This window comes from Papaver somniferum, chromosome 2 (assembly GCF_003573695.1).
Source record: "Papaver somniferum cultivar HN1 chromosome 2, ASM357369v1, whole genome shotgun sequence".
NCBI classification, from domain to species: Eukaryota; Viridiplantae; Streptophyta; class Magnoliopsida; order Ranunculales; family Papaveraceae; genus Papaver; species Papaver somniferum.
The window spans coordinates 165227551-165241125 of NC_039359.1; the positions used below are offsets into that span (position 1 = coordinate 165227551).

A 13575-nucleotide genomic window follows, 5' to 3' on the forward strand; every position below is an offset into this window, starting at 1 on the left:
TGAACCCTACAGAGAGAATGTCGCTGGATTTGATGTAGTTTGATGTTTTTGTTGTAGTTTATGAAAATGTAGTTTGATGTTATTTGCAAGTTTAAATTGTAATAAATTTCGCTTAATCTGAAGTGGAAAAACTATTTTAAAATCTAAATATTTTCATTCATCGATATTACTGCCAATTCTTTTACAAGATATAAACTTGAACAATAATAAAAAGTACCAAACAACTTCAATAAAAATCAAGTACAAGTTTTGGCATCTTGTTTATCTTCATTTGACTATCTTCTATTCAACGCGCTCTTTGAGAGTTTCGCCTTTGTTTATGAATTTTTTGCTGTTAACTTTCAAAACTGGAGCTCTTCTTTGCCTTTTAGCGGAACATGTTCTTGGAGCAACTTCAAAAACTTGCAATTCCCTTTTCCAATTTTCAATCTTTTTAAAACTCCCACATATCTTAGAAACAACAACTTCAAGTTTTGCATAGCAAAAAAGTGTGATCGCCTTTTCAGCCATTTCACCAACAATAAACTAAAAAATTGAAATAGATTATAGAAGAGAAAATTTAAGAGATGTGAGTGTATTGTTTGAAGATGATGGTAATTTATAGAGGTAAAAAGTGAATTTTGAATTTTAAAAACCCTACTCGTTGGCGTTTTTGCTACAAACACCAACGGTCTATTTTCGAGCGCCGCGTTTATGCTTTTAACGCCGGCGTTTAACTTTCACACACTGGCGTGTGTCCCTAGCCCGGGCGCTTGATGTTCAATCGCTCATTGCTGTTCCATAGTGGAGAAACCTGTTTGGCCATCCACCTGGCTCACCAAAAAAATTGGTTTGTTCATTCCCATAGGAATTGCCCTAATAAACATATCGAATTATAATTGGTACAAAAATTTGGCCGGTGGCCTAGCAAAATAAAATAAAATAATTCAGGACCCAAAGCCGGTCGCGGTGATAATTTGACTCGTGACCGAGTTTATCCGTTCCTGCATTTTCACCCGCCGACTCAGGATTTGAAAGGAGGTTAGGAGAGTGAAAAGATTGAAGAATTGAATGAGAGAGAGAATCCAGAGCTCCAAGATATATTTTGACTTTCACCTCTTTTCAATCCAAAACCCTCAGATTATTTTTCACTTTCTGTCTCTCTCTTAAACAATTCCAGCAGTATAAAAGAGAGATTTTTGATACATTAGAATAATCAAGAACTTACAGTATTATTGTTTTTTAGTTCTCTGATATTTCTTGCCCCAATTCTTCCTTTTCTTTATCGTTTTCTCTTCTCTCTCTCTCTTCTGCAACAAAAATCGGATCGAAAGAGAAGAAGAGAGGGATCCCTAATCCAATCCAAAACCATGGTTGAAACTAGGCGAAGTTCTGCTTCCTCTAAGAGATCTTTACCCGGTACTACAACTACTTCTTCATCTTCTCCTCCTCCTAACCCTCCCAACAAACGCTCAAAGGTTTCATCTTTTTCTAATTGGTTTTTCGAATTTTGCAATTCTACAAAGTTTTCATCTTTTTATCAAGTGGATTAAAGAGTTTCTTTCTGTTTGTGATTTTTGTTTTGTTTTAAAGGCTTCTGAAGGATCATCATCACAAGAAGATGTACCGGCAACTCCACAACTTGCAACCCAAGGTGGTTCTGAATCTCATGATGAAGAATTTCGTCAATCTGATCCCGTTGTTGATCAAGATGCTGCTACAAAGGAATCAACAACTGTAGCAGCAGAACCAGCTGCGGTGGAGAAATCAGATGTTAATGGTGGAGGTGGTGAAGGTGAGGAGCTTTTGCGTTTAATTTGGAGTATTAGATCTTGTTTTTATGATAAAAGGTTCCATCTTTGCATGTTATTCTATTCAATTTTTCTAATTGTTATGATTGTGATTTAAGGACCAACTGATATGGAGGTGGAGAAATCAATTAAGTCGGCTGTGGCAATGAAGAGAATTCCTCAGCGTTCGCAGAAATCAGCTTCTAAGATTCCGTGGGGAAGACTTATATCTCAATGTTCTCAGGTAAGTGGTGCTGGCTTTATGAAAAATGTTTCAACTTTTCATGCTTTTTTTTTTTCTTCTAAAGCTCGAATCAAGTTTTGCATGTCTGTATCCTCCACTTTAGTGTTACTATGTTGCGGAAAATTAGACTCCTTTATGATTTTTAGCTATTGTATAACATTTACCGTAGTGAAATTTTGGCCAAGTACAGTGTATTTAATCTGGAGTCCGAATAGTTTTTTTTTTTTTTAATTTATTGGAACCAGTCATAACAATGTAGTCCACCAACACAAACTTTGAATCCAATCATCAGTAAATAAAAAGGGTATGGTAAGGGAAGGCATTTTTTATACCATGAGTACTTATACAAGCAGTATGCTGCATGTGGTTCAGAAGTTACGAGCTAAACAAGGCTTGACAACAACAACAATGGTGTGTCTCATTTTGTCACAGAGCTGGAGTTTTGATAAAATTATAGATTAAATATACTCACAATCAGGAATTTTGGTCCCAAATAAATTTCGAAGTAAACGGCCCTGCTATGAAAACTAAACCCCCCTAGAATTCATTTTGTTTGTTTCTGTATTTGAGCATCTAATGTTACGAAAGTTCATTTTGGTCTATTGATTGTTTCCCAATTCTCTTAAAACTTTCGACTTGAACTATTTAGGCATATATTTTTTGTGGATGTGAACTGCTCTTATTTAATTGTTGAGTGTTCTCTTTCATCATCTTGATTTGGTGCTGAGCTGACAAGTTTGTTAAAATTTTGCAGAATCCACACCAGCATATTTCTGGTACTCAATTCACGATTGGTCAAAGTCGGAGCTGCAATTTATGGTTGAGAGACCCAGCTGTCAGTCCAGTTTTGTGTAAGCTGAAACATGTAGAGGTATGTTGGATAACAAATGTCTGTTCGTAATTCATCTAACAGCTTTGCCAGTTGGCATGGAGATGAAAGCAACACAAAAGAGTAATTTTTGTGACCCTGTAGTTGTCATGATTGTGGTTTATCTGAATGTTTATTTTAATGGTGCGCAGAGAGGAGGTTCATCTGTTGCCCAGCTAGAAGTCTTAGGGGGAGAAGGTGTTGTCCAAGTAAATGGGAAGATAATTGACAAAAATTCCAATGTGATCCTTAATGCTGGAGATGAAGTGGTGTTCAATTCATCTGGTAAACATGCTTATGTATCCTTTTATCTATAATTTTTGGTGCAATTCACGAGGTAGGTGATGCATTTCCCCCGTTATTATAGATTCGCCTTCCCGTAGTTAAAGAACCAAAAGAATCTATCCCTTGTATGCCATACATTTCCTTAACCTCTTTATCAGATTTTCCAGCAACTCAAGACTGAGAGCATAACTAGCTCAGCTCTGCCCTCTTCACTGGGCTTAGCAGAAGCACATGGTCTGCAGTTTGAAGCAAGGTCCAGAGACCCAGCTGTTGCTGGAGCATCGATATTAGCCTCTCTTTCAAATCTTAGAAAAGATCTATCACTTCTTCCTCCTCCTACCCAAACAGGCGAGGATGCACAGCAAGGTTTAGAAAGGCCTATACTACCTTCTGGCTGTGAAGTGCCAGATGACGTTGAAACCAATTCTCCCGTTCATAAGAGCGGTTCTGAAAACATTGACACAGATGGTGTCTCTGTAAGTGAGAAGGATGCTCTTCTAGCTGCCGACCTTCCTGCTAATGAAAGCCTGAATTTGGATAACCTGCCCATGGGTGCTCGTATTGATATCGAAATTGGAAAGGTGCCTGGTGCAAATTATGATCTAAGGTCTCTACTGCGTATGCTGGCGGCTTCTGAATTTGATTTAAATGAGGGCATTTTCAAAAGTCTTGATGAGCACAGGGGACTTAGAGATCTCTTTAAGGATCCTGACTCAACCACGTTGTCCGCAACTAGATCCCAAGCATTTAAAGATAGTTTACAGCAGGGAATTCTCAGTCCTAATGATATTGAAGTCTCTTTTGATAACTTCCCCTACTATCTGAGGTAAACTACTTTTAATTGTTTGCTAATCTAGTACTTGGTATCTGTCTCTTGATTGCTGCTCTGGATGTTAACGCCTAATAAACATTAAGACGGTGCACCTTATTGTCCTGTGTTAAAGATTGGGCACTTTGTAATTCATTGCCTGTTGCTAATCTTAAAATTTTCAATGCCGTGTTTGAACGTATTATCCAGTTTTACTTGGGTATCTGTAGATCCCAGGAAACAAGAGTACTTGGAAATTTGATACCCTGGTGTGCTCATCTGTCACCCCGTGTGAGGAATCTTGGGTTCATAAATCGCCTTACCTAGCTTTCTCTTAACATGAATTTGTTAAAATTTTCTGACATGTCTTTGAGGAGGTAGGGTGGGACTTGGTTTGGAGGGTTTATGTCCAACATTTTTCTAGGGATTCATAGGAGTCAACACACCCAGTAACAGTAGTGTTCTTCACGGACAAAATACGACTTTGCAACACACTATTGATTTGGCGTATTTTATATCATGAAATTTATGCATTACTCCTTTGATTACTTTCCTTTGCATGCTTAGTGGGATCTTAGGTACATTAAGAAATATTTGCTTGCCTCTCCGTTTATCGACCTTTTGGGCTAAGTATATCTTAAATTTGTATACCTCTGACATCTCAATTGTTGCAGTGAGGCAACGAAGAACGTGTTAGTTGCATCCACATTTATAAATCTTAAGTGTAACGAATTTACAAAATACACTTCAGATCTTCCTACCATAAGCCCACGAATATTGTTATCTGGTCCTCCAGGTAAACTGCCAGTATTCCTTGTATTTCAAGAATTAGTGCTCATTATATGGTTTTCCTCTTGTTTTTCTCGCCTGGGTTCTAACTTAGCTTGTTTTTAAATTTGAATTTTGTGCTCTGGTATTTTCCTCGTGTAGGTTCTGACATATATCAAGAGACCTTGGCGAAGGCTCTGGCTAAACATTTTGGTGCTAGATTGCTTGTGGTCGATTCTCTTTTGTTGCCTGGTGTAAGCTTTACTAGATATATTTACTTCGGCTCTTTTCAGTTTTTGTGTTTACATTGAGAAATGTACAGACTTTATTTTACATCATGTAGTCAGGGAAGCTTCATAAGTCTCTTCACCAGCCTTCTGGAATAGAGAGTTCAAAACGCAGCATATGTTTTATATGAAATCAGCACTAAACATTCGCTGCATGTTTGTATTTGTCTTAGGGACAATCTCCGAAGGATACAGAATCCAGCAAAGAGAGTTCAAGATCAGAGAAATTGGTCGCTGTTAGTAAGCAACGAACCTCACTTGTGGAATTACCCATACCGCTAAAGAGACCAGCTTCAAGTGTTGAGGCTGAAATTACCGGTGCATTTAGTTCTCAAACTCTGCCGAAGCAGGAGACGTCAACTGCATCATCTAAGAGCTATACATTTAAAACAGGCATGCCATTTTTCTTTTTACCTCATCATTATTGTTAGCTTTACATGTGAACGATGATCATGTTGTAGTTTTTGTTTCATGTATAAGTGTTCTTTCATCTATGAGGCTCTTATCTTAGCTGCATCAACATCTGGAAATTTCAGGCGATAGAGTAAGATATATGGGTACTCCACATTCTCCCGGCTATCCTCCTCTTCAGCCTCCTTCAAGGTATATGTACGTTTGTGTGAAGTTCTTCTAGGAATATTCACTTTTGAAGGTGTGTTTAAAATTTAAACGCCCTTCGAGATTGTCAGTTTTCTGTAAAATCGATCTTAAGCACATAAAAGTTATCTCTGCTCTTTATTTCATTATAGTTCACATTTCACATGCTGGGGCCCTGTAACACCTCTATAACTCTTTCGATGCAAGCAAATTCATTCATATTTATTCTTTGTTGGGTCTTTTCAAGGTTACAGCTAGGACATGTCTTTTTGTATAGATGTTCAATTTTCTCAATTATATGGTCAGATGCAAGAGTTGATATACTTCGTGTGTATGTGCGTCGACAGGGGTCCATCTTCTGGTTACCGTGGCAAAGTGGTTCTTGCGTTTGAAGAAAATGGATCTTCAAAGATTGGAGTTAGATTTGATAAATCAATTCCTGATGGTAACGATTTGGGTGGCCTTTGCGAAGAAGATCATGGATTCTTTTGTTCTGGTAATCTCTAAAACTAATCAGCTTTTTACTCGCAATTTTATTTAATATTTTTTTTTCTTTTTCTCGTTAGTTCTTAATTGATGATGTAATATTTTTTTTCTTTTGTTCTAATGCACTATTATTTTGTAGCTGATGCGCTTCGGTTAGACAGTTCAGCAAATGATGATGTTGACAAACTTGCCATCAATGAACTGTTTGAGGTGAACTCTTATCTATCTTCTGAACAAAAATTAAATGAATGTTTTTTATTCTTTAGTTTACATGGTTGTCGGATGGTTCTTGCCATGACAGGTTGCTTCAGCCGAGAGTAAAAGTGGTCCTTTAATATTGTTACTGAAAGACGTAGAAAAGTCTATGGTAGGCATTCCTGAAGCGTATCAATCCATCAAGACCAAACTTGAGAATCTTCCTACAAATGTCGTTATAATTGGTTCACATACACAACTTGACAACCGTAAGGAGAAGGTAATAACATTGTTTTGATCTTATTGTGCTTAAGGAGCTACCTTATGAAATTTCAAGTGATACTGAAAAGTAATCTTTATGGGTTAACTACGTTTGCTGTCTCTCTCTCTCTCTCTCTCTCTCTCTCTCTCTCTCTCTCTCTCTCTGTCTCTCAACTTTTGCAATTTACTGAATTCGCAGTCACATCCTGGTGGTCTTCTGTTTACAAAGTTTGGAAGCAACCAAACAGCTCTACTCGATTTCGCTTTTCCGGTAAGTTCTAATTTTTACTATGTCATTTATATTTTATGATGAAGTTGTGATTGCCTGTATAAAACACGCTGATAATCATTTTTCCTAATGATGGCATTAATCAATATTTCTTGGCTATTATAGCTAAAGAGAGTCCGATGCTTCTGAATTAATGTGGGACTCACACGGTTTCAAAAAACGTTTTAAGCGCGTATATGGGCGCATCAATGTAAAAACTCTTTAAAATGTACGCTTCAATATTAGGTCATATATCAGAGAAAAAAGGGCTTTAAGCCCAAAAATAAGTCTTGACGTTTCCTTTTTTTGTTTGTTTTAAAACTTACTAATAGACAAAAAAAAAAAAGAACTAACAGCCACCTGTCTAGCCAAACATTTCTTCTTCTATTCTATAACTTCTTCTTCCTCTTCTTTGATGATTCAAACATAAACATTCATGGCTAGTGTCTAGTGTTTTTAGATACCTTTAGGGTAGTAGAATATGGCAGTACACTGTACACCATATTTTTAGTTGGCTAGTTAGTTTATTTGTTCCCTTAATCATGGACATGTTAGTTTTGGTTTGTTTTTAGGAAGTTTCACATAGATACGTATAAGTATTTATTTATATATTTTGTGAAGCCCATACATCAGTTTTGAAGCTGTGTTACGCTACACTAGGATAGGGTATCGCTTTACGCTTTCGTTTTTTGAAACCTTGGGGACTCATATTTGGACATCCTGGTCTATGTAGGATAACTTCAGCAGGTTACACGAGAGAGGCAAAGAAATCTCAAAGACCACGAAGCAACTGGTTAGGCTTTTCCCAAACAGAGTCACCATACAATTACCACAGGTATATGTCCTAAATCCAACTCATACAAAAGCTGAATGTTTTATTATATCTTTGTTTTAAGGCGTTATATGTATCTGGTTTATCCTATGACAGGATGAGACCATGCTTCTAGATTGGAAACAGCAGCTGGATCACGATATTGAGACTCTGAAGATAAAGTCAAATGCTGCTAGCATTCGTGCTGTATGTGTTGACCAACTGTATCAGAAAATATTAATGTCGCAAGCTTGCTCATGAATTTAACCTTTCTACTTCGTGTTTTCAGATTCTTACCCGGAATAAGTTGGAGTGCCCTGACCTTGAAACATTATCCATTAAAGATCAGACCCTAACTACTGAGAGTCAGTATCTTTTTAAAGCGATACCCACGTTATTTGAAACACTCAGGATATTGTACTGATGTGCACGTCTTTTGTCTGAATGCTACTTGTTTGATGTTGCAGGCGTGGACAAAATCGTTGGTTGGGCATTAAGTTATCATCTAATGCACAGTACTGATACTAATGTCAAAGATTCAAAACTTGTTATATCCGGCGAAAGGTTTATATGTTCATCTCACCTTCTTTATTGCCTTGTATTAATATTTGAGCCTAGTATTCTGTAAAGTGTCACTCTAACCTTGTTTTTCTGGGTATGAATATTGCAGCATTAAGTATGGACTCGATCTTCTTCAGGGTCTCCAAAACGAAACCAAGAGTACAAAGAAATCACTAAAGGTGAAGTTAATATGCTCTTAATGGTTCTTCGCCAATGCATTATCTATTCCAGTATTCCAGTAACAATGATGTGTGAGCCTTCGTTTTGATATCTTTTGGTTATCGTATACTTGAGGATATTCAGGATGTAGTTACTGAGAACGAATTCGAGAAGAAACTTTTGGCTGATGTTATTCCACCTACCGATATTGGAGTCACTTTCGATGACATTGGAGCCTTGGAACATGTTAAGGACACGCTGAAGGAACTAGTTATGCTTCCTCTACAAAGGCCAGAACTGTTCTGCAAAGGACAACTGACAAAGGTTTGGTTACTTCTGGATTATATTTCATAGTCAATGTCTCACTTGTTGGACAACTGCCAGATCATTTTTAGCTCGTCAATTTAAGTAGCATATTTATACATGTACTCAATGCTTTCCAGCCATGCAAGGGGATATTGCTATTTGGTCCTCCTGGTACTGGGAAAACAATGCTTGCAAAAGCAGTTGCAACTGAGGCTGGGGCTAATTTTATTAACATTTCAATGTCGAGCATTACTTCCAAGGTACTGATAATACTTCAAGTCTCCACAACCCACCTACTTTTCTAGTTTTTTTTTGAATTCTCAATTTGTGGTTTGTTCACAGTGGTTCGGCGAAGGAGAGAAATATGTCAAAGCAGTGTTCTCACTAGCTAGTAAAATAGCTCCAAGTGTCATCTTTGTTGATGAGGTATGTTTTTGAATTTTCTTGTTAGAAGTTCCTGCAGCATTCTTTTTTTAAAAGATATTTTGAGCCAACTTTTCTATGAAAGTGATCCCACAGTTTCTTTTCTCCAGAATTGCTTTTAAGTTGGTCTTGTCTGGGTTCTTCCTTATATAGGTTGACAGCATGTTGGGTAGACGTGAAAATCCAGGGGAGCATGAGGCTATGCGCAAAATGAAAAATGAGTTTATGGTAAACTGGGACGGTTTGCGTACGAAGGACAAAGAACGTGTGCTTGTTCTTGCTGCTACCAATAGGCCATTTGACCTTGACGAAGCTGTTATAAGGAGGCTTCCTCGGAGGTAAACTTGTCTGGACACTTAAAGATTGGAGTGCTGCTTACAAATAATCTTTCATTGGACTGTTCTGATGTGAAAATATTGTGCACAGATTGATGGTGAATTTGCCAGATGCAGCTAATAGAGCAAAAATTCTGAAAGTCATAATGGCCAAAGAAGAGTTGTCCCCTGATGTTGATTTAGAAGCAGTGGCCAATATGACTGATGGTTATTCTGGAAGTGACTTGAAGGTTGCTCTCTTTCACTTTGTTGCAGTCGCCAGTATTAATCGTGTCCATCTATGAAATGATGGTGCTCATAAAATGTCTAATATGTTGCTTCTACTTTCAGAATCTTTGTGTGACTGCGGCTCATTGTCCCATACGAGAACTTTTGGAAAAGGAAAAGAAGGTTAGAACCAAGTTCTTAGAATACAAGATATGGGCTAAACCTTTATCTCTGGACTACTTCAGATGTTTTTATCACCATTTTTCTTATGTGTGTTTCTGTTGTTTGGTATGTCTGTTTTGTTCCACGTATCTGAAACTTAGGCTGCTTTTACTTATTTGCAGGAGAAAAAATTAGCGTTGGCAGAGAACAAGCCATTGCCTGAATTGCATGGCAATGAAGACATCCGTTCCTTAAATATGGAGGATTTTAAATTCGCACATGAGCAGGTATGTTTTTCAGCTATCTTCAAGCCTTTTACTTTGATTGTGTTAAGCCCAGCTCCACCTGTATGATTAGCCTAAGAAAGTGTTAAAACACCTGATTTCAAAAGGTGTTTTGGAAACAACATCTTAGCAGCTTGCAAACAACACCTGATGGTTATGTTTTGGATGGTAAGATACTACGAAGATGATTGCTTGACCATAATCAACATGGTGAAACGACCAGTTCTTTAATGGATATCATTTCATAATTCTGGCTCTACTGAAATGGTTATTAAGAAGATAGTAGGGCTTGTATTTGTTAAATACTGCTGTGTTGTTGATATAGGTCATCGGTTATAATGCTGGTTTTTAGGCATTCCTATGGCTTTGCAAAAGATCAAATTTCCACTGTAATAACAAAAGTATGAGTTGCAGCTTAATAACCTAGTAGATTATGTTTAGTTTTTGAAAGTTCCATCTATTTGGTAAAACTTTGGCTGAAACACCATATTCAACGTTTGTGGTTGGGAGCTTGTGACTGCAATCCTACACACAAGGATGGGGATGCACCACTCTCCTTACTTTTTTTTATGGGTCTAAATAGACTGTTTTAAAAGCGTGAAGAGGAAGGTAAGTATTAAGAGGAAGGTCAACTATGGTAAGCGAGAAGGTCTTGAAGTCTTGGGATGATATTAAGAGGTTGCTCGGATGGCATTGGATTAATTTAATTATTCTGAATTTGAAATAGATCATACATTTTGATTTTAAACGTCATTCCATACTGTTAAACGTGAATTTGTACTTCTGATTTTTAACTTGAAATACAATTTTTTTTAATGTAGGTTTGCGCAAGTGTTTCATCGGAGTCTTCAAATATGAATGAGCTTGTGCAATGGAATGATTTATATGGAGAAGGTGGATCAAGGAAGAAAACATCACTAAGCTACTTCATGTAGAGGAGGAGGTAGGGAAGGTAGAGAGAGAGGAATATAATTCATAAATTTGTAAAGCCCAATTTTTGGTTATTCCTTTTTTTGTGGGCGTCAGTTTCTCTTTGGTTCGGTTGAAAGCCCTCCCCAACTTTCCCCCTTTTTAAGATTAGGGACTTAAGTTATTGATGGGTGAACGGCCTCTAGTGTATCATAGTATAGGATGGTTGATCAACGAATCTCATGTTTATACTTGTTATTATGTTAATTTATTAGTTAGATCTATACATAATCTATAGCTTCTGTAAAACAGAAGCTATTTGCTGCCTGTAAATACAGATAACGAAACAGACTAGCAGAATATTATTTTGGATACCTGCCATGTACTCTATCGTTGCTTGCCTTCCATGTGTTGGACCTTATGCGATTATTTTGTCGCTGCTGTTTTTTTTTTTTTAGATAACTGAATTTTATTTAAATATGAGAGGGCTCAATACACCTCTCTAGAATAGAATCAATACAAAGACCAGAGTTATAAAACTCTTCAATTGACTGTTTGTCACGTCTTGTTTTCTTAGAAATGGAACGATTGCCATCTCTTTTTTAACATGAGCAATAGTCCAGTAATAGTCTACAAAGTAAAAGAAGATAAAATAGATTTAATGTCTCTAATTATTTTCCTATTTTCCAAGCTAACAAAAATCTCTTCCATTGTGATTGATTTCACAATAGACTCCGCATAAGCTACAATATGAATCTTCTGAAAACCCTTCTCCCTAACCCAACTTAGAGTTTCCATGCACTCCCCTGTTTCTGGATCCTTTACTCTAGTTGCATAAGATCCTTTGATGCCAGAGACTGCACCTACAAGATTACAAAGCACCATACCGGTGCCACATTCATCAGTTAAGTAATCAAAGGAAGCATCAACAAAGAGTGTAAGAGCATCAATGTTTCCAGAATTAATACTATGAACACCTGAGTTAGTTCTAGGATTTGCAACTAAGTTATTCAAATTGGGTTGAGTTGAGCTAAGTTGAGACATATGATGATTTATTCTAGGAACAGTATTATTGGGGTTAAGAGATTTATCCTGGAATACGCAATCGCATCTCTCCTTCCAAATAATCCAACAACCAATCATGAGTAATGATATCCAGTGTTGATTCTCTTTAACAGTCGTGTTTCTTACATCCACAAACCATGAAATGATCCACTGTGTAATACTCTGACAGCTGGTGATTACTTGATCAATATTAATGTTGAGAAGTCTCCAGACAACTTTAGAATGATTGCAGGTGAGAAGAAGATGAAAAAAGGATTCCTCTTCAAAATGCAGACACTGTAATGATATTCTTCCAAATAGTTGAACTGAGATAACATTTGTCTTGTTGGAACTGCATTTTTAAGGCACTTCCAGATGAAGAGCTTAATTCTATGTGGTAGCTGCATTTTCCAAAGTGCTTTCCAAACCTGTTTGGGGACTGTACAAACAACAACTTGATGTTGAACCCTTCTTTCCATTAATTTGTTATATGTAGATTTTACGGAAAAAATTCCATCTTTTGCAGGAGACCACCTCAAAATATCTTCATCTGACAATGAGAGTTTCATTCTGGTAATTCTTTCAACATTTTCTGGGGAGAAAAGAATGTTGAGCAATTGTATATCCCACTCATTCAAATTTGTTAAAATCATCTCACTAACAAAAACAAACTGAAAATGAGAAGTATGCAGTGGCTCGACTGTTTGATTCAACCCTATAACCCATTTATCTGTCCATATTTTGGTTGACTTTCCATCGTTAACCTCCATACAACAGTGCTGCTGAATTATTGACAGACCTAATTTTATACCCTTCCATACCCAAGAAGAATTACTCTTTTCACCATGTAGATGTAGAAATTCCTCATTCTTGTGATATTTTGCTTTAAGAAATTGACCAAGCAGTTGATCAGAGTTGTGACATATCCTCCATGCTAATTTAGCAAGTACAACATGATTCAGCATTTCTAAATCTCTAAAAGCTAGTCCTCTCAAGTCTTTAGATAGACACATGTTTTTCCAAGCTATAAGATTGATGCCCTTATTAGTTTTAAATCCCCACCAGAACTTTCTTTGAATTGTATCAAGCTTCTTAAGTAGTTTCTTTGGCATATTGAATGTACTCATTTGATACATGGGAGTGAAGTTAAGAACAACTTTAACCATAGCGGATCTTCCATCTTGGTGCATTGTGGTGCCTTGCCAATTTCCTAGTCTTCTTTCAAATGCCACTTGTATATCTTCAAAAGATTTTACTTTTGATCTGCCAATAATTAAAGGAGAACCCAAATATTTCTCATTTTTACTCATAGGTTGAACACCTAGGATGTTGCTTAGAGTGTCACAAACCCCAGGATCCATGTTGTTGCTGAAATGAATAAAATATTTGTCAAAATTAATGACTTGACCAGACTGTGAACTAAAATCTTGCAATACATGTAAGATATTATTCACGCTGGTTAAATTTGCATGAGTAAAAATAAGACAATCATCTGCAAAGAGCAGATGATTAATAGGTGGTGCTCCTCTAGCTACTGA

At 36.9% G+C, this 13575-nt stretch overlaps 1 protein-coding gene across 1 annotated transcript; it reads left to right on the top strand.

The window, feature by feature from the left end:
- Positions 1-1062: 1062 nt before the first annotated feature.
- Positions 1063-11388, top strand: LOC113349659. The gene is made up of 27 exons (XM_026593668.1): positions 1063-1457; positions 1573-1774; positions 1889-2013; positions 2768-2884; positions 3034-3180; positions 3325-3992; positions 4649-4770; positions 4905-4996; positions 5203-5422; positions 5566-5632; positions 5974-6122; positions 6252-6322; positions 6414-6587; positions 6768-6839; positions 7570-7671; positions 7765-7854; positions 7937-8012; positions 8115-8211; positions 8318-8387; positions 8512-8691; positions 8811-8933; positions 9016-9099; positions 9250-9434; positions 9523-9661; positions 9762-9821; positions 9983-10087; positions 10906-11388. The coding sequence occupies exons 1-27, from the start codon at positions 1350-1352 to the stop codon at positions 11017-11019; spliced, it is 3759 nt and encodes a 1252-aa protein (XP_026449453.1). The 5' UTR covers positions 1063-1349; the 3' UTR covers positions 11020-11388.
- Positions 11389-13575: the final 2187 nt, after the last annotated feature.

Bases quoted from the DNA above. Each gene is read 5' to 3' on its own strand.
- LOC113349659 (XM_026593668.1), top strand. From the start codon at position 1,350: ATGGTTGAAACTAGGCGAAGTTCTGCTTCCTCTAAGAGATCTTTACCC. The intron at 6,588-6,767 runs GTAATAACATTG...CTGAATTCGCAG, and splicing joins TTGACAACCGTAAGGAGAAG to TCACATCCTGGTGGTCTTCT. The intron at 9,435-9,522 runs GTAAACTTGTCT...TATTGTGCACAG, and splicing joins ATAAGGAGGCTTCCTCGGAG to ATTGATGGTGAATTTGCCAG.